The following is a 21,639-nucleotide window of genomic DNA, read 5'->3' as shown; positions in this document are numbered from 1 at the left end:
AATACAATCAACACTTTCAAGGTCCAGAAAGGCATCGCTAAAACAGTTATGTGATTACAGTGGTTCAACCTTAAATTTTATGAAGCGACGAGAATACTTTTTGTGCACAAAAACAAAAAAATAATGACTTTATTCAACAATATCTTCTCTTCTGTGTCATTCTCATACGTTGTTTACGTCCGGTGCCTCCAGGTTCTACGTCAGAACACCGACTCATTATTGGCCGGCTCCTGCGTCAGCATCACACGCATGCACTCACATGATCAGCTTTGGCCAATACTGAGCCGGCATTCGGACGTTAACACGGAAACCTACACTGCGTTCACTGCGTAAGGATAATGACAGGGAAGAGAAGAGATGTTGAATAAAGTCGTTATTTTTGTGCACAAAGAGTATCCTCATCGCTTCATAACATTAGGATTGAACCACTGTAGTCATGTGGTCTATTTTAACGATGTCTTTAGTATCTTTCTGGACCTTGAAAGTGTTGATTATATTGCTGTCTATGGAGTCAGACAGCTTTTGGATTTCATCAAAAATATCTTAATTTGTGTTCTGAAGATGAACGAAGGTCTTCAGGTGTGGAACGTCGTGAGGGTGAGTAATCAATGACAGAATTTAAATTTTTGGGTGAACTAACCCTTAAGATGATCAAAAGTGACAGTAAAGATTTATAACAGTACAAAAGATTCATATTTCAAATTAATGATGCTGTTGTTCCATCAAAGAATCTTGAAAAAAAAGCAAGACAATTTCCACAAAACTGCAATAGTCAACAGTTGAAGTGGATCAAAACCTTTCATAAAAGTTGTCCTAAAAACTTCTTCTTAGGACAACTTTGATTAACTTTTTTTTTGATCCACTTCAAATGTTGACTACTGTATTAAAGGATTAGTCCACTTTCAAAAAAAAAAATCCTGATAATTTATTCACCCCCATGTCATCCAAGATGTTTGTGTCTTTCTTTCTTCAGTCGAAAAGAAATTAAGGTTTTTGATGAAAACATTCCAGGATTATTCTCCTTATAGTGGACTTCAATGGACTCCAAATGGTTGAAGATCAAAATTACAGTTTCAGTGCAGCTTCAAAGGGCTTTAAACGATACCAGACGAGGAATAAGAGTCGTATCTAGCGAAACGATTGGACATTTTCTTAAAAAATATACAACTATATGCTTTATAAACACAAATTAACGACTTGCAAGTGTTACATAACTTGAATAGGGAAGGCGTAGGACATACAACATAAGCTTTTTTAAGAATACGGAATGGCTCGTCTGGTGTCATTTAAAGCCCTTTGAAGCTGCACTGAAACAAATTTTGACCTTCAACCATTTGGTGCCCATTGAAGTCCACTATAAGGAGAATAATCCTGGAATGTTTTCATCAAAAACCTTCATTTCTTTTCGACTGAAGAAAGAAAGACATGAACATCTTGGATGACATGGGGGTGAGTAAATTATCAGGAACATTTTATTTGAAAGTGGACTAATCCTTTAAGCAGTTTTCAACACTGATGATCATAATAATAACACATGTTTCTTGAGCACCAAAACATCATATTAGAATGATTTCTGAAGGATCATGTGACACTGAAGACTGGAGTAATGATGCTTTGCCATCACAGAAATAAATTATCCTACATGTTAAAACAGAAAACAGCTATTTAAACTAATAATATTTTACAATATCACTGGTTTTACTGTTATTGATCAAATAAATGCAGATATGCTGAGCATAAGAGACAAAAACATTACAAAATCTTAACATTTGAATGGTAGTTTATGTAAAATATAGACATTTTAGCACCTACTTTTGCAAAAATCAGCGGTGGCATTCAGCAGACACTGGAATTAATGGAACAACATCAATGTCAAATATTAAAAAATTAAAATAACAAATTATTAAAATGCTTCAATATTACAAATTAAGAGTCACTGGACAATTTAAATGAATAATGAATAAATCTGAGCTTTCAGGAAATTCAGAAATGTGCCCTATGCAAACTGCTGTCTTTGTTCTTCATAGGTAACAGCTGTTAGCTCTTGCATTGACTGCCATGTCTCTCACGGTCATAATTTCTCAAATGCAATGACACATACAGAATCAGCAAACGATTAATGCAAGTCTAAAGAAACTATAATAAGAAACAAACACCTGTCCTGACATTCATTCAACACATAATTAGTTTTTTAAGCAATATCAATGTTTGTTTTGACAATTTTGTTACTAAATACAACACAAACAGTACTTTTACCCTCACAAAATAACACATAGTAATGTTAAATGTAGTGTTTATGAGCTGACCCTGTTCTGATAGTACCTTCCTCCAACTCATCATGGGTCTGGTTACAGTTTCAAGACGCCTTTTATCACATTTACTTGTATTTTTCCACTCATATTGTTGTACACAACTGCTACTTTGTTTTTAACACATAAATTTAACCATGTGTTCTTAGCGTGTATAGGACTCTTTGCAAAGATAAACGAAATAAATATTGTAAAAAGGCAGTTACCGGATCCCAAACAAGATAAAGAGACATCGAGCTCGCGCTGCGTTTCCCATTAATAACCCTATTAACTTACAACACGAATGTGACATAACGACTTCGAAACTGACACTGTACTGGTCGTGATATTGTACAGTTTGCATTCATCAAATATGAGTGTATATATTTTAAGGAATTGTTATTAGGGCATCGCATTTCCTTACCCGCTGACGTTGCCGTGAGCAGCGATGGGAACGTTCACGCACGTCATTCCAGTGAGCTGAGAGACAGCGAGAGCGCATGCGCACAACAGACAGCCTCATAGACAAGCTGCTAGTTCTTAATGGATTGAAGAAAACATATATATATATATATATATATATATATATATATATATATATATATATATATATATATATATATATATATATATATATATATATATATATACAGTTATACAGTTATACAGTTGCAAGAAAAAGTATGTCAACCACTTGCAGAAACTGTGAAAATATTAATAAATTTAACAAAATAAGGTAGATAATAAAAATGCATGTTATTTTTATTTTAGTACTGTCCTGAGTACAATATTTTACATAAAAGATGTTTACAATCCATAAGACAAAAAAAAAAAAAAGCTGAATTTATTAAAATGACCACTGATTCTCAAAACTGTGTGTGGTTACCTGATGATCCACGACTGTTTTTTTGTTTTGTGATGGTTGTTCATGAGTCTCTTGTTTATTCTGAGCAGTTAAACTGAGCTCTGTTCTTCAGAAAAAATCCTCAGGTCCCAAACATTCTTCAGTTTTCCAGCATTTTTTGCATATTTGAACCCTTTCCAAGCAGTGACTGTAGGATTTTGAGATTCATCTTTTCATACTGAGGACAAATGAGGGACTCAAACTCAACTATTAGAAAAGGTTCAAACATTCACTGATGCTCCAGAAAAAAACATGATGCATTTATAGACATTAATAGAAGTTCCAAAACTTTTGGAATTTGAAGATCAATGTAAATTGTACTTAATTTGTCTTCCAGGAAACATGCAAGTATCTTCTGTTGCTTCCGAAGAGCAGTACTAAATGAAAATAAAATGATATTCAAGCAAAATAAGAAAAATTTGGACCTCTTCATCATGTTCAAAAGTTTTCACCCCTCAGCTCTTAATGCATCGTGTTTCCTTCTGGAGCATCAGTGAATGTTTGAACCTTTTTTAATAGTTGTGTTTGAGTCCCTCAACTGTCCTCAGTGTGAAAAGATGAATCTCAAAATCCTACAGTCACTGCTGGAAAGGGTTCAAATATGCAAAAGATGGTGGAAAACTGAAGAATTTTTGGGACCTGAGGATTTTTCTGAAGAACAGAGCTCAGTTTAACTGCTCAGAATAAACAAGAGACTCATGAACAACCATCAAAAAACATAAAAACAGTCGTGGATCATCAGGTAACCACACACAGTATTGAGAATCAGTGGTCATTTTAATAAATTCAGCTTTTTTTTTTTTTTCTTATGGATTATGTAAACATCTTTTATGTAAAACATCGTACTCAGGACAGTACTAAATAAAAAATAACATGCATTTTGTATGATCTCCTTTATTTTTTTAAAATTTTGCACATTTTCACAGATTCTACAAGTGGTTCACATACTTTTTCTTGCAACTGTAAATATATATTTGGAGTTTATTGGCCAAGTGAAATGTAATGTACATAACACAGGCCTACAATACAATACAGTGTCAGAAATCCTTTTGTGATTATACGTTGCTTTGAAATAAAGTTTTCAGCTAAATGAATACATGATGTAAAAGCACAATATTACAATACTTGTGCTGAAAAAAGTGCCAAAGATTATTTGCTGGTGTTCAGCATGGTCAGACCGGTCTGTTTGCTGGTTTTAATAGTACTTTTACCCCCGGTTTCACAGACAAGGCTTAAAGTCCTAGACTAAAATGCATGCTTGAGCTGTCTTAACGGAAAGTAAATTGGACTGACAGATCTTAAAATATGTCAGTGCCATTGTTTTGTCTCAAGATGCACGCCAGTAATGTTTTTTTTTTTTTTTTTTTTTTTTCAAGGGTACATTTATAAAAACTACTTAAATACCCTAATTGAACTAAGGCCTAATCCTGACCTTAAGGTTTGAATGTTGTAGTCAAGACCACCTAATCTGAGACCAGGTCAAGACCAAGACCATATTTTGAGACCAAGACAAGACCAAGACCAAGACCAAGGCAGGGCAAGACCGAGTTGAGACCAAGACCAGACTAGCACTCCTCAAATTCATCTAAAAGATCCACATTACCGCCTGAAAATGACTTTACTTTATCAATAAATTCAGTTAGACTAATAAGACACTATGGAGCTGTTAACAATCAAATGAGATCATTAACAACAAAATTAATCTTTGCACTGCAGAGGTGGCACAGAAGCTACATCTGAATTAGTAAAATTACAAATGCATAAATAATGTTGATAATACTGTTTAAAAATACAATTTTGTTTATCGAATGTTTGTATAAAAGCAATATCAAGTTCACAACTGTGCTCAAATTTGTGAAAACAGCTTGTGTGATATTGCTTAAAGGGATAGTTCACCCAAAAATGAAAATTCTGTCATCATTTACTCAGCCTCAGGTTGTTCCAAACCTGTATACATTTCTTTGTACTGTTAAATGCAAAAGAAGATATTTTGAAGAAAGTTTATAACCAGGCATCTTTGGGCCACCATTGACTTCCATAGTAGGAAAAAATATACTATAATAGTGAATGGTGGCCCAAAGCGTTTTGTTTTGTTTTGTTTTGTTTTGTTTTGTTTTGTTTTCAACAGATCAAATATATTTATACTGGTTTGGAACAATCTACAGGTGAGTAAATGATGACAGAAATTTCATTTTTGGGCGAACTATCCCTTTATAAAAATCCTGATCTCATCTCATAAGTACTTTATTGCAACAGTATCTTGAATTTTGTGAGCATTTGTATTAATTTTGTCACAATACTTTATTAATTTCTGATCCAGCACAATATCAGACAAAATCAGACAGTGCACCTGCAATTTAGTGATATCCTAAATAGTGATGTCTTGAAACAAAATCCCGAGTCCTCTCAGTCTGAGACTAAAACAAGAACGAGTACAAATGCATCCAAGACCAAGAAAAGTCTCGAGTACTACAACACTAGTTGTTGTTTGTTGTTTTCAGTCAGGCTGAGAGTGCAGTTGCCGACCAGCTAAACACCAGTTTTTAATCATCTTTAAGTCAATTGAGATGTTTAATTTCCAGCAGAAACAGTACAGCACAATGCATACAAATTAAAATATAATATACAGTTCACTTTTTTTTTTATTGTGTATGTGACAGACTTGAAGAGGATTTGCTGATCTTAACCGGTCTCTCAAGGTCAGACTTGTCTGTCTATTTTTAAGTTTGGTCTTCAGATGTTTCTTGTACAGTAGTTCTAAGAGTACAGCACAATGCAGAATATTTTATTTAATACAACACAATTAACTATTTTATTTTTTAATTTTATGTCATGCTATTGTTATGTAAGCGACGGAATTAAGTAGTAGCAATTTATTACCAAAGGATGGCGCCACTGACAGAGAAAACATTGATGGTGGTTATCTCAAGGTTATCCAAGTGTGCTATTATTAGTATACTTTACTTTAAACTTAAAAATAAGGAAGTATACTTTCAGTCTATTTTTTATTTACTTCTCAGAAATATACTACATGCACTTATCAAAATATACTTAAATTTGCACGTAAGTATACTTGAATGTTGAATCACTAACAGAAAGGTCTCAGTATATTTGAACTATATATACTTAAAAACAAAGTATTCTAAGAATAATTGGCTTGTAGTTGAGTTTAATCTTTTGATTGAGTAGCTTATTAAATATACTTTTTCTACATAGTTTTACATACTGTCTAATAAACTTTGAAAATAATGATTGATTAAGAAAACAGATATGTTCCTAATTCTGAATTTTTGTGTGATAGTCCACAGAGAGGGTTACTTACTTCAAATCTGCTTTACTCTTTCTTTTTATAAAAATGTAATACTAAAAAGGAACATACCTAAAGTGCAAAAATAACATATAAATAGTAAACTATAAGTATGATGCTATGTTCACTTAAAGAAAACTATATTTGCAGTATACAACTACTAAACTACTTTAAAAGTTTACTGAGAGTACACTTCAAAGTGTACTTTCATAAATGTGCTACAAGTATTAAAATATTTAACTTCTAGCTCTAGATGCGGTACAAATGAGAATCGTAGCTGTGCATTTAAACTTTACTACACTTAAACATGTACTTCTATATAGCCTACTAAAATTGGGCGAATTTAGTCCTAAGCAATATTGAAATAGTACACTTACAAGTTTACTACTAGTACATTGATATTAGTATACTTACTACATAAAGTATATTTAAAAAATATACTTGAACATTATTGAGTAGGCTATACTTAAATGAACTTGAAGCATACTTATTTTTGTAAGGGTGGGTACATAACTAGGCAAGGAGTCTAGGTTATATAAAAGGCACAACATGCAATGTGTGCTACATTAAGAGCATGTTGAAGACATCTAAAAAAAAAAAAGAATAAAGCTTTAATATGCCATTCATTTTCAAAGTAAGAACATTCAAGGCAGACTGTAACTGAGATGCCTCATAGTGTGTGTGTTGTGCAATAAAAACATGAAGACTTGTTACTTAACATAACATGATTCCAAAATAACTCTGTATTGCTGAGATATGAAGGCACAAATAAGTGTCAAAAATCAGGAAGCTGCGGTTTTGCTTGGTACACCCAGTCGCACGCTATCGCAGTGAGAAAAAAAAGCTGATCACAAGTCTCATATACTTGCCTTTCTACTCAGTCTTCCCACACATATGCAGCCCCATCCACACCCAGACATACGTTTGATGTAAACAGACATACTCATACTCAGACGGGCATATGCCAACACCACACCCCAGCCTCAACCACAAATCTTTTACTTCAAGACCCTCTTCTTCAGCGATGTAGCCGTAACTTGGTTGAAACAACAAAAGGCAGGTAGACACACACTGTGATTCTGAGGAACTGACTAGCAGTGAATGTTCAGAGGTGAACAACAAGCACCTGGACATCAGACAAACACTGAAGTCTGTCAGACACAGTGAGAGCGGAAACCTCTAAGTGTGTTTGTGTGTAAGAGTCCGTTCTTAACAATCAAAGATTTTCTTATAAGCTTCTAGCTGGAGAGGACAATGGATGATTTGGTCCTCTCTCAGGGTGTGTCTCAATCAGTTCCCTAGCTCCCGAGCTCGTGAATCGGTATATCGTGTACACGAATTCGGGCACTGGTAAGGACAGTAAAAGATGCTGGTTCACTACACATTGGGACACTTATGACTCTATTTCCAGCGACGTGACAACGTCCTCATTGTACTGGTATTTATGAACAACAACAGAGCTGATATTTTCTGACTTTACTTGTAATGTTATTTAAAGTAGGCCTACATTATGATTAATTATTTGCTTGTTATGTGCAACATTTCAGCCGTGAATAAATTATAAATGTAAGCTAGATTATGTTCATTACCTGTCTAGCGATGTATGTTTATGCAGAAATATAATAAAATAACGGTTTGTATTTTTAAAAACATCTATCGCGTATCGTTATGTGTAGTGAGTTGGCTCACGTGATTCAAGTTTCGCGCTTCAGAACTAACGTTAAAGGGATAGTTCACCCAAAAATGAAAATTTGATGTTTATCTGCTTACCCCCAGTGCATCCAAGATGTAGAGGACTTTTTTTCTTCAGTCGAACGCAAATTATGATTTTTAACTGCAACCGCTGCCGTCTGTCAGTCAAATAATAGCAGTGATTGGGAACTTCAACTATAATAGTAAAAAAAACTTGCTTAGACAAATCAAAATTAAAACCTGCGGCTCGTGACGACACATTAATGTCCTAAGACACGAAACGATCGGTTTGTGCGAGAAACCGAACAGTATTTATATCATTTTTTACCTCTAATACACCACTATGTCCAACTTCGTTCAGCTTCCTGTTAGTGAGGTCAAAAAACGCGTTGTGATGACGGAAGTGATGTCTCGCCCATATACTTCAATGAGCGCGAGACATCACTCCCGTTGTCAGAGCGCGATCAGACCTCACTAACCGGAAGCTGAACGAAGTTGGACATAGTGGTGTATTAGAGGTAAAAAATGATATAAATACTGTTCGGTTTCTCGCACAAACCGATCGTTTCGTGTCTTAGGACATCAATGTGTCGTCACGAGCCACAGGGTTTAATTTGGATTTGTCTATGGAAGTTTTTTCGACTCTTATTGTTCAAGTTCCCAATCACTGCTATTATTTGACTGACAGACGGCAGCAGTTGCAGTTAAAAATCATAATTTGCGTTCGACTGAAGAAAAAAAGTCCTCTACATCTTGGATGCACTGGGGGTAAGCAGATTTTCATTTTTGGGTGAACTATCCCTTTAAGGGAGCATAGTGAGCATCGATGCTCCCTGGTTTTCACGTTTCAGTGCCCTGAAAGGATTCTGCGATTGAGACAGCCCTTAAAATGGCTGACTCCCTGGTCAGTGCCCTGACTACTGAACTAGGGAGCTGATTGAGACAGTCAGTCTCATCTCAGTGTTGAACTTGTGTTACCATGGTGATGTAATTACACTCATTACTGACAAAGGTTAAAGTCAGATCATTGTTGCATTGTAATCCCTCTGGTGTGACAGAATATCCATATGAATGAATTAGATGAATCTTATCGGCCAATTAGAGACACTGAGCCAAGCTAAAGCACATTTAATACCAAAGTAGCTCTATTGTTTTTTGCCAATTGCCAGACATCACTGTAATAAACCATGCATTTCATTAAGCACATGCACATTTCTGCAGGATATGCTGAAAATTTAGCTTTGCCATCACATGAATAAATTACATTTTATAATATATTCAAATAGAAAACGTATTTTTGATCAAATAAAGTCAGCCTTGGTGACTTATTTTCAGTTGTGTACTTGTGGTTTACTTGTCGCTGTGCAAAGGTGTCTGATTAATGAATGCAAACGCGACCCAAATAAACCAAATTCAGAGTGCAAGTTTTGTTTCCAGTCATAATGTATAAAGCTGCAGACATTTTTAAAGGAGCGGCTCTTTCTATATCACTCAGATAGGAGTGGTTCATGATCAATACTTGTCTGAAAAGACGGGAGGAGACACTTTTATACCAAACCAAATATAGGGCAAAAATGAGTTAAACGTCTGTTAAGGAAATAACCCCACCCCAACATACAAAAATGTGACAGTGTAGTTTGTGTGTGGCCTTCTGCGTACTTACGTTTGACAGTAAATGTTCTGGTCATTAACAAAAAGCCCCCCCACCCCCATCCACACATATACACACAGAGCAGCGAGTGTCCTTCCACAAAGGATGCAAATGACAGACAGGAGGGATCCATATCAGTCCTCAGATCAGCCCAGCTAATCCTCTCAAAGACCTGCAACACAATTCAGTCCCAGTCAGAGTCAGATTTCTAGCCAGACAGAAGATTCCAGAGTTTTAAAAGGGATAGTTCACCCAAAAATGAAAATTCTGTCATCGTTTACTCCCCCAAACTTGCATGGCTTTCTTTTCTCTGCAGAATAAAAGAAGATGCTTTGAATAATGTTTCAGTGTTTCTTGTCGATATTATGAGAGTCAATGGGGTCCACAACTTTGAAGCTCCAAAAAGGACATAAAGGTTGTGTGAAATAAATCCATATGAACGGGACGCTCTTCTAAAGAAACACGTTTAAACAGATGAACAGATCAAAAATAAAGGTGCAGTGTGTAAATTTTAGCGATTTAATTGCAATATAGAGAAGCTACGATGGCCAACACAGGACAAAGATGTCGTCTGAGAAAGAAGAGAGTAGCCAGTCAAGCAAACACGCTCTGTAGTGCATTTTGTCCGTTTAGGGCTACTGTAGAAACATGCTGGCGCAAAATGGTGACATAATGTGTAAGGGTGTATGTAGATATAAATGGCTCATTCTAAGATAATAACAACATAACGGTTCATTATGTAAGGTCTTTTTACACCAGTGAAAACATAGTTATGTATATTATATTGCATTTCTGTTCATAGAGCCTCCTAAAATTTACACATTGCACCTTTAAAGCCTTTATTAATCAAACGCAAGCATTCAAAACCTGTATCAAATATGGTGACACAAACCTAAAATATCATGACATTTGGTGAGGTGACTTTTTTTTGACAGAATCTTTAACCATTTCACTTGTCCTTTTATTAAAAAAATGAATTGAATTGGGCCAATTTTCTAAAAATAAAATAAAAATAAATGCATTTTGGTCTAATATGAATAAACCCAACTGTTGGATTTGTCCATATTTTATATTCAGATATAAACACACAAAAACATGGTTTTAGAGTGAAGAAAATTGCTTTTTCTGGGTAAAACTAAAAAATGCTGGGTTAAAAAAAACCCAGGTTGGGTTGAAAATGGACAATCCCAGCGACTGGATTGTTTTAACCCAGGGGTTGTGTTAGTTAAAAACATGCTGGGTAGTTTTATTTAACTCAACTATTGTTTAAAAATTACTGTATTTCTTTAATTTCTTTTCTAAAATTAACCTAAAGTATGTTGGAAATTAATATTTTTAATAAATGAACATTTATTACTATATATGAATAATATATCGTAACAATAAACATTTATTGAATTTCTTATTAATAAATGTTCACCTTTTGATTTTTATTCTTGCCTCTAGTATTTATGTGTCTGATTTTTAATTTCCAACCTATTTGGGTTCATTTTAAGCCAGCCATATATAGTGATTTTTAAACTATAGTTGAGTTTAACCCAACCGCCGGGTTAAAACAACTCATTCATTGGGTTTGTCCATTTTCAACCCAACTGTAACCCAGCATTTTTAGAATGTTTTCTATTTTCAACAAATGCTGTTGATTGAGCGTAGCTTGTTTTGAACTCAGAATATTCATTTAAAACCTCCAGATAACATTGATAAAACATCCAAAATGTTCTCTGCAGTTTTCATCCTATTGTGAACATCAAATATTTATCCCAGACTATATACACAAATAATCTTACAAATAATGTTACTGGCTGACTTAAGTGCTCTCTCTCACTCACTGCGGTGCATATACTGCACGTCTCACCTGGATAATTCAGCGCAGCAGTGAATCGGCTAGTCTTTGCTTAGTCTCCAATGGCTTTTAATTAATGCGGGTCTGTCACCGACTCTGTTCCCCCTTAATAGTCTTTTCAGCTGTCTCCATGACCAAACAAGCTGGGATGAAAGAGAGAGAAAAAGAGCATGGGCAGTGGGCCATTCAAACAGGTGTCTCCTCTTTCCTTAATACCACCTCTTCTTTATTCCCCCTCTCTCTGCTCACCTCTATGAATGGCTTGGCCAAGCAGTGATTTGTTTTCTGTCGCCTTGAGGCTGGAACTTTAGTGGCCAGCGTATAGACTTCAAGGCACCACCGTGCTGCCTGGTAGATCTGCAAATAGACCTCAAGTTTCTTTTGGGTTTCTCTACTTCACACAAGCAAAGAAGCATTCAGCTGCAGCTTATCTGAATCTTTTCCTCTAAATTCATCTGTTTAAATCATTATTAGTAGATAAGATTTGAAGAAAGTCACATACATAAACAGATACAGATGGCCTAATGACTCTCAGAAAGGCCAGAAACTCTTATCTGGAATCATCAGACCTATTGTATTCTTATCAGAGTCTCTCTGCCCTGTCCTGAGGGCTGTTGTCGTGCCCTATGGAGAAGGGAGGAAACCCTCTGTACTGGCGACATTTTGTATGTTTTTTTGTTTTGTTTTGTTTTTTTTTCAAAAAGAAGTGAAATGGGACATTTCATGAAGTTTGAACTCGACCTGTTCACTTACTGCGTGACTTTGCTGTAGCTTTGCATGTATTTTTAGGAACATTAACACACAATGTTTTCAAAAAACATTATGCTAATGTTTCCATTAAGGAATGACACCATTTCAACTAAAAACAGAAAGCTTTTCATGCATTTTGGCCCTTCATTTACACAACAACGCCATTTTGGGGCTCTTAAAATGCAAACTTTTGAAATTAGTGTTTCTTTACAAAATGACATTGCCATCTACTGGCCTGGCATGCATTATACAGTGTTTTTAGTCATTTTTGTGGATCTGTGTGAATAAGGATTGTTTTGACAATGTTGTCGCCTGTACTCGAAAAACGCAAAGGAAAATTTTTCAGTGTCTAGTACATTTTTGTCCTGTAAATGTACCCTAAGTTATGAAAACGTTACTTCTGAAATGTCAAGTTTTTAACTTTTTAAAAAAAGTTTTCATGGTTATGTAAACGTTAAGGGAACATAACTTTTTATCATTTTGCAAACATTATGACAACGTTACTTTTGAATGTTCTCTGAAACAAGCTGCTATATTAAAAATATGTTAGATGAATGTCCATCTAAAACCTGTACCATAAAAAACAGCTGTAAAAAAAAAAGAAACAAATTTACACAGTAAAATACCGTTTTCCACTGAAACACTGAAATATACTGTAAAAACAATGCATTCTCTGTAATATTTGTAATTTTCGAGAAAGTAACCTATAGGTTACTTTCTCAGAAATTACCAATAATATTACCCAGAATGCATTGTAATATACAGAAGTAATATACCATAAAAACAATGCATTCTGGGTAATATTATTTGCCATTTTCGAGAAAGTAGCCTATAGGTTACATTCTCCAAAACAACAAATAAAATGACCCAGAATGCATTGTTTTAACAGTATATTTCTGTTTCAGTGGAAAACGGTATTTTACTGTGTACATTTGTTTCATTTTTTTAGTGTGAATGTTTTTGTGCTAACATTTTAACAAGATTATTAGATTGAACAAACATTCTATTAACGTTACTGGAAGAACATTTGTTCATAACCTTTCCAGAACATTAGGAGAGTTCTGAGAATGATCCCTGTTAGCTGGATAATTTTGTGATCCATTATAAAAATGTATTTAAATATATATCATGCACAAACAGACTAATATTTAATTACTCCCTACTATATTATGCTATTGTTCCTTTCTTTTGTTGTAAGCATGTGAACCTCTAAGGACAGCTGTCTCCAAACCTCTGTCAGCAACTTCCTTTTCATTGCACACACAGGATGAGAAAATCATACATTCATGGATTTTTTTTGCAGTACTGAGATCGTGACATGAGAGAAAACAACAACGAATGCATCAATTCCACATACCGTCTTTCTCCCACACCGTCTTTTTTTTAATCCTTTGCATCTTTGACACCTCTGTGGTATCTGCAGACATAAAAGACACCCGGATTGTGTCTTACAGCTCTAGCTTTCTTTCATCAGCCCACATGCATTCACACAACCACACATAAGTACACACAAAAAACAAAATCTGATTTGTTCATGTTCCTGTGGAAAAACTGAGCTTGCATGCATACAAAATCAAACTTCAAACTAAAATATAAGTTCCATTAAACCATGACCTAATTAAGATTGCATACACTGACTAGGAGTTATTTTACAACTTTGTAATACTATTGTGTAGTGACTAGTGAGTATATTTTTGAAAGAAATTAATATATTATGTGATTGTGTACATATAATTAAATGCAACAGATTTTGAAGGCACAAACACACACACACACACACACATACATGCAGATCACTTTACAACTCTTCCAGTTTGAGAAGCAGAAGTCATCACTTTTGGCTGGGGGCAGGTGAAAACACATGTTCTCCCAGAGGAAAGCACACACACACATATGCACACATTGCCAAAGGGTTTTTCTCTTTGAGAACTGCCCTTCCTTGCTCCCTAAAACCAGCGATAGGTCTGACCTCTCATTTCGGCCAGGTGTCTACGTCTCTGTTCACTAACCAGCATCTGTGATGGTTACAACCAAGTATTGAATGACTGCAGTATTATATAGTAGAGGGTATGGGTGCTCTTTTAGAGAGATAAAGAGATTTAGAGATAAAGTAGGAGTCTTTGAGATAATTTGTCTAAATATGATGCCAAACAGCCATTTTAAATAGCTAAAGATCTTCCCTGCATTAAACAGAACATATTAAATACGAATCTTAAGTGCCCCATTTTACCAGCTGCCCCACTATACTTGTATAAATTGAGACATATATACATATACATGAGTTAAGTTAATTTTATATGGGGTTTGGATGTTTTGAACAAAGGGAGAATTGTACGATCTGTGATCACTCAGACTGTCTCTGTGATTTTATCTGATCTTCAACACATTAGCACCTTTAAATGTGATAAAATGCCATTGAACTTATGCAAAACATAAACAGCTCAGAGCACTTAAGAGATTAACATACAGTGTATTTCTGTGTTAAAATAAGCCAATCCCTCCTGATTTTTCTGATTTCATTTCACTTATTGTAGGTCCACTCCACACACACATATGAACACACTTTTCACAGAACTTCAAATTATCACACTTTCACAGGTGTGTGTGTGTGTTTGTGAAGACTCAGGTTGAATGACATTTAAAGGTGTTTGAGGGTTGTATAGCGAGTGAGACATTTCGTTGGGAATTTAATGTCACTATCACGATTCAACAGCCATTCGTGGCGCATACCACACACACACACACACACATATAAATATATATATATAGATATATATATATATATATATATATATATATATATATATATATATATATATATATATATATATATATATATATATATGTGTGTGTGTGTGTGTGTGTGTGTGGTATGCACACGATATGCACGTTTTTGTGACATATAAGGACACAAATGAGTATTATGACATGGGTATGACATAGGTATTACAAGAAGAGGTGACTTATGAGGACATTACCCCATGTCCCCACTGTTCAAAAGGCTTATAAATCATACAGAATGAGTTTTTGTGAGAAAGTAAAAGTGTGCACAGTTTCCTGTCATGGTTAGGTTTAGGTTTAGGGGTACTGTAGGGGGATAGAAAATAGAAAATACAGTTTGTACAGTGTAAAAAACAATTTTACGCCTATGGAATGTCCCCACAATTCACAAAAACGGACATGTGTGTGTGTGTGTAGTAATATAAACACAAAGGCTATAATCACAGTGCACCACTTTGTTTACAAGAATTATGAATTAGAAATTAACATATTTCTTGATATAGGCAAAACTAACTGGTTTTGTGTGAAGTTTTCTGCAGGCATACGATTGAAACGCTGATTTCTGTCACAGGACGTCGTTTTCTTCTATCACACAAAGAAAAAAAGAAACACGAAAACAGGAAAAGAGTGTTTGCGGATGCAGGTACCTGTTCTCTGAGACCCGAGCGCGCGCGTGCGGCTGTGGATTGCGTGTGTGAGTAGGCGGAGTTTCAGCGCACTAGTGGGGTATTTAAAATCATCTGAGCGCCACAGCAGTTTAGAAAGTCAGTGTAGAATTTCTGGAGACTGCACCGGAGGAGTGTTTTAAACATGGCATATTACGAAGTAAGTCAACATTTACTCAAAAAAGCGTTTGGTTAAATGAAGTTTGATTGCATTTAAATAACTTTTCTAACTTTGTCCGTTTACTCTTTTGCAGCACATCGTCTTTGAGGATGATTTATCGGCTGATAACAACTCTGAGTTCGGCTCGGGGGACATTGGAGCCAACTTTGAGGTCCCGTGCGACGTGGAGGTCAGTCACGAGTTCCAGAGGATCTTTCTTCCAACCGTGTACGGGATCATATTTGTTTTGGGTCTTGTCGGGAACGGACTGGTTGTGCTGGTAATGGGCTGCCAGAAGAAATCCAGAACCATGACAGACAAGTACCGTCTGCACCTTTCAGTGGCGGACCTTCTGTTTGTGCTGACCCTGCCGTTCTGGGCCGTGGACGCGGCCAAAGACTGGTACTTTGGAAGCTTCATGTGCGTGGCCGTGCATATGATTTACACGGTGAATTTATACAGCAGCGTCCTCATCCTCGCCTTCATCAGTCTGGACCGGTACCTCGCCGTGGTGCGCGCCACAAACAGCCAAGCTCCGAGGAAACTGCTCGCCAATCGCATCATTTACGTGGGCGTGTGGCTCCCCGCCGCGCTCCTCACCGTCCCCGACCTGGTGTTCGCCAAAGCGGAGACCAGCACTATCCGCACCTTCTGCGAGCGCCTTTACCCTCAGGACTCTTTCATAATTTGGGTGGTCACTTTCCGCTTCCAGCACATCCTGGTGGGCTTCGTGCTGCCCGGGCTCGTGATTCTCATCTGCTACTGCATCATCATCTCGAAGCTGTCGCGCGGCTCCAAGGGCACGCAGAAGCGCAAGGCGCTCAAGACCACAGTGGTTCTGATCGTGTGCTTTTTCGTTTGCTGGCTGCCTTATTGCGGGGGGATCCTGCTGGACACGCTGTTGATGCTAGAGGTGATTCCTCACACATGCGAGCTCGAGCAGGGTCTAGAGAAGTGGATCTTCGTGACGGAGGCTCTCGCGTACTTTCACTGCTGCCTCAACCCCATCCTATACGCGTTTCTGGGCGTGAAGTTCAAGAAGTCCGCCCGCAGCGCTCTCTCTCCTAGCCGGGGGTCCAGTTTGAAAATTCTGCCGAAGAAGAGAGGAGGGATGTCATCTGTATCCACAGAATCCGAGTCTTCTAGCTTTCACTCTAGTTAACACAAGCGCGCGCGCGCAACTTGGACTGAGAATATGCTTCCAAATATTATATGAGATATGTGCTTTGTATAGGAAAAGTATAGTAAACAGGCTGAGCCTGATTGGAAAGTTGATCGAATGTAAATATGTCTGTCAGTATGGTATCACATACTGCACTGCTTCCAGTATTACTGTAAAATCTCTTTTATTGTGAGGATACAAATGTGTTGATATATTGTGCAAGATGTTTACTGTACATATGTATATAGATTGTTTTTTTTTTTTCAACTGGTTCCTTTCTGCACTTATGTAGACCATTGCATTTATTTATTACATGATAAACCACATGGTTCCAGTTTAAAAGAGCTGCTTTGGCTATTTGAAGTCTTGCAATAAATTGTTTGAGTACTCCAAATATTGTGTGTGTGTGTGTTTTGATGACTTCTCTTAAGTAACTCTTTTTAAGAGTCATTTAGTTTCGTTCTGCACGGAGACGTGTGATGTGACGTAGGGGAAAGCATTATTACTTTCATTAACTTCTTCAGAAGTTATATCAGAAGATTTATCAGAAGTTATTTAAGCATGTCGGAAAAGTACAACAATTACAGTACTCTCAGCCAATAATATCCCCCCTCTGACACATATGCATATGATGGGGATTCCCTGAGATGTAAACCCTCTCAGGTCTGACCAAACACACAGAGCAACCCTCGGCAGAAACCCCAACATGCTGCGGGATCCATTCAACCATGAACAAGCACACAAGGGAACCTTCTTAAATGCAAATTGTGCTATCTTGCAATGCCAGTTTGGTTAACTTTACAAATTTAATTTCTTATCATCCTCATTTGTGTTTTTGATTATTTGCCCCCCACAAATGTAATTTTACCTCACAAAGGAAACTGTTTATTCAGGTGGTACCATAACAAAACCACGTTGTCATGTCTCTGACCCTGATTGAAAGTACCAAACATACCCCATGTGAGTCATACAACCTCATTTTGCATGACTGATCAAGTAAACTGGTTCAGTGCGGTTTTGTACAGATGTTTAGGTAAAAACCCACTATTATGATTTGGGAAACTAAAGCTCGTAAACAAATTTGTTAGAAAAGCATTATTCAATAGAAAAAAAAAAACTGTGTGCAGTACCTGATGACTTTGCTTTCTATGAAACTAACAGGACTGAGTACGCTATAAAGTTGCTCTAATTGTGTTTGGATACTTAAGTTTCACTTACACTTACGTCTGAATAGCAAACCACAATAACAAAGTATCAAACCACAAAGAAATTATGCTAGAGATTTTCTCAGAACTAACTTAATTTCTTGCAAAAACTGTGAAAGTGATGTTTAGTGGATGTCTGAAGTCATTTCCCCTTGAGTTTACACATGTGTCCTAGAGCATCTACAGGTGTAGTTCATCACAATAGCCTATGGACAAAATTGTACAACCAAAACATGTTATGGAGCATTCCTGTAGCTCAGACATAGAGCATGGCCATCAGCCAAATGCATAAATGAAACTGTTCAAATAAAATGTTGAGATTTTATAGGTACTTTCCACAGACATAACTGCGTATTCTATCCCCTACCCCTAAACCTACCCATCACAGAAAATGTTCTGCATTTTTACATTCTCAAAAAACATCATTTCAAAAATGTCCCCACAAGGTCAAATAGTTCATTGCCATCTTTCCCAATAATGGAAAATAAAGAGTTTACCAGAACTACACACACACAGCTTGTATATATACATTATCAAAAGTTTGGAATAATACTATTAATTGCCATTACTCCAGTCTTCAGTGTCACATGATCCTTCAGAAATCATTCTAATATGCTGATTTGGTGCTCATGAAACATTTTATTCAGCAAAGATGCAGAAAACTCTTCTTGCACTCTTCCTTTTGAGTGAACAAAGAACAACCACATGCAAATAAAAGCAGTGCATATTACGTTATATAGCAGTATAGAGTGGTGCAGGGATTACAATTGAGATTTTAGTTAAAGGATTAGTTCACTTTTAAATGAAAATTACCCCAAGCTTTACTCAGGGTCACGCCATCCTATGTGTATATGACTTTCTTCTTTCTGATGAACACAATCTGAGATATATTAATAAATATTCGGACGCATCTGAGCTTTATAATGGCAGCACCACCGAGTATGAGCTGAAGAAAGTGTCTCCATCCATTATAAACTTACTCTATATGGCTCCGGGGGGTTAATAAAGTCCTTCTGAAGCAAAGCGATGTGTTTGTTTAAAAAAACAATCCACATTTAACAAGTTATTAAGTAAAATATCTAACTTCTGCTAGACCGCCTTCCTTATTCAAGTTATGAAAAAAACGGGACTGGCCTCGCGTCAGTTAAGCTTTTTCCGTAAGTTGAATAGGGAAGGTGTAGGACGTAGCATAAGCTTTCAAATTTTCATTTGAAAGTGAACTAATCCTTTAAATAGCTGAAATAAGGTCTTTAATAATGTGGTGAACACAAGCTCAAAACATATATAGCAGTATAGAGTGGTGCAGCGATTACAATGTTTTTTTTTTTTGTTTTTTGTTTTTATGAGATTTTAGTCAAATGAAAATTAGCCCAAGCTTTACTCACGCTCAAGCCATCCTAGGTGTATTTGACTTTCTTCTTTCTGATGAACACAATCTGAGATATATTAATAAATATCCTGATGCATCCGAGCTTTATATTGTCTGTGAGCGATACCAGCGAGTATGAGCTGAAGAAAGTGCCTCCATCCTCATCCATCCATCATAAAAAGCTCCAGGGGAGTGGACTTAATAAAGTCTTAATAAAGGGCTTAATAAAGTCCTTCTGAAGTGAAGAGATGCATTTGTGTAAGAAAAATATCCATATTTAACAAGTTATGAAGTAAAATATCTAGCTTCCGCCAGACCGCCTTCTGTATTAAAATTACGGAAAAAAATGGAACTGACGTCGGTCAGTTATACTTTTTATGTAAGCTGAATAGGGAAGGCGTAGGACGTAGCTTAAGCTTTTTGAACTGTGAGAGTTTTACACTTTTTTCCTAAATTGAATATGGAAGGCGGTCTAGCGGAAGCTAGATATTTTACTTCATAACTTATTAAATATATATATATATATATATATATATATATATATATATATATATATATATATATATATATATATATATATATATATATATATATATTTTTTTATTTTTTTATTTTTTTTTTTACACACATGCATGGCTTCGCTTCAGAAGGCCTTTATTAACCCCCCGGAGCCGTGTGGAGTACGTTTATGATGGATGGAGGCACTTTCTTCAGCTCATACTCATTACATACTCATATTGCTCATTGCCATTATAAAGCTAGGAATGCGTCAGGATATTTATTAATATTTCTCCGATTGTGTTCATCAGAAAGAAGAAAGTCAAATACACCTAGGATGGCTTGAGGGTGAGTAAAGCTTGGGCTAATTTTCATTTGAAATTGAACTAATCCTTTAAATGGCTGAAATAAGGTCTGTGGTGAACACAAGCTCAAAACACTTTCACATTTTATTCTACGACATAAAATACATCAGTATTACCCCACTTGTGATTTTTTTAAACTGTTAACAAGTGGCTAAATGGGTCTACAGTTGACATTAAACGTCATCAGCTGAACAAGTAAACTCAGTTCACTTTGCAGCCTTGTTATGCTTATAATTGTGCTCTTATAAACTATTCTAACTCAAACTTTATGGGAAAATGTTTTTAAATAAAGACTGAAAGATTTGTTGTAAGCTTAGTGATGGTGATGCTGAAGTCATGAGCGTGGTGTAATTCAATTATAGCTCATTATAGCTCATTATAGTCAGTTCATCTGTGAAAATTACGTGTAAGCAACTTATATTGATAACAGAGCTTGTTTTTTGCAATAATCCAACAGCCTATGGAAAAATCCTATTGGGTTTTGTTGAGGAAACCAGCGTGATGCTAACTGCTGATTGGCCTACAAAGTGACATCATTTTGTATGGCCATATAGAAAACACTTTGTGTTTGTATACTATACTCCAATATGATGCAAGATACGAGATCAGTTCTGAACCTTTTTTATGGAGTTTACGTGTCTATGCAGCCTGCAATTATTACTAGTGATCCATGACAGTAGCATTCAGTTCAAATGGGGTGAGGATGAACCACAATAAAACCATGGGAGGTCTTTACAGAGGGAGAAAGTATTACAGCAATGCACAGCAGTGTGGAGCTATAGGAAACAAGAGCCTGTGACCTCTGCATTGCAAAAGCTGCTAACCAGGCCACCATGTTAAGAGGGGGAAATGCGTGAGAGTTGACCCATTGAGAAGCAAAATCCTTGCGTAAGGACAATACAAACTAACACCAGTTACTGGACGGCCCGTTGAGTCAGAGTAATGGGCTCTAATGTAGAGTGTGAAAGATTTGCATGCCTGAGAGTGTTAAGTGCCCCA

The 21,639-nt window shown here is 36.2% G+C and overlaps 2 protein-coding genes and 1 long non-coding RNA gene across 8 annotated transcripts in view; 1 reads left to right on the top strand and 2 right to left on the bottom strand.

The window, feature by feature from the left end:
* Nucleotides 1–21,639, bottom strand: part of ical1 (islet cell autoantigen 1-like) — a 73,343-nt gene that overhangs the window by 18,846 nt on the left and 32,858 nt on the right. For 3 of the 6 annotated variants that reach the window (XM_067373336.1, XM_067373337.1, XM_067373342.1), the window contains exons 1-2: nucleotides 2,713–2,794; nucleotides 1,813–1,846 (exon numbers count right to left, since the gene is read on the bottom strand). The gene's annotated coding sequence lies outside the window, so the exon portion shown is untranslated. The other 3 variants (XM_067373340.1, XM_067373338.1, XM_067373339.1) reach the window with 3 other exon arrangements.
* LOC137010949 (uncharacterized) lies at nucleotides 9,905–13,852 on the bottom strand. The gene is made up of 4 exons (XR_010893429.1): nucleotides 13,793–13,852; nucleotides 11,935–12,042; nucleotides 11,698–11,828; nucleotides 9,905–10,014 (listed from the first exon to the last, which is right to left on the bottom strand). It is a non-coding gene; the product is annotated as an uncharacterized lncRNA (long non-coding RNA).
* cxcr4a (chemokine (C-X-C motif) receptor 4a) lies at nucleotides 15,480–17,589 on the top strand. The gene is made up of 2 exons (XM_067373429.1): nucleotides 15,480–16,041; nucleotides 16,136–17,589. Exons 1-2 carry the CDS (start codon nucleotides 16,027–16,029, stop codon nucleotides 17,201–17,203), a joined length of 1,083 nt encoding a protein of 360 aa, XP_067229530.1. The 5' UTR covers nucleotides 15,480–16,026; the 3' UTR covers nucleotides 17,204–17,589.

The sequence above is a fragment of the Chanodichthys erythropterus genome, chromosome 21 (genome assembly GCF_024489055.1).
Source record: "Chanodichthys erythropterus isolate Z2021 chromosome 21, ASM2448905v1, whole genome shotgun sequence".
Classification (NCBI taxonomy): Eukaryota; Metazoa; Chordata; class Actinopteri; order Cypriniformes; family Xenocyprididae; genus Chanodichthys; species Chanodichthys erythropterus.
This window is presented reverse-complemented; position numbering and strand designations above follow the sequence as displayed.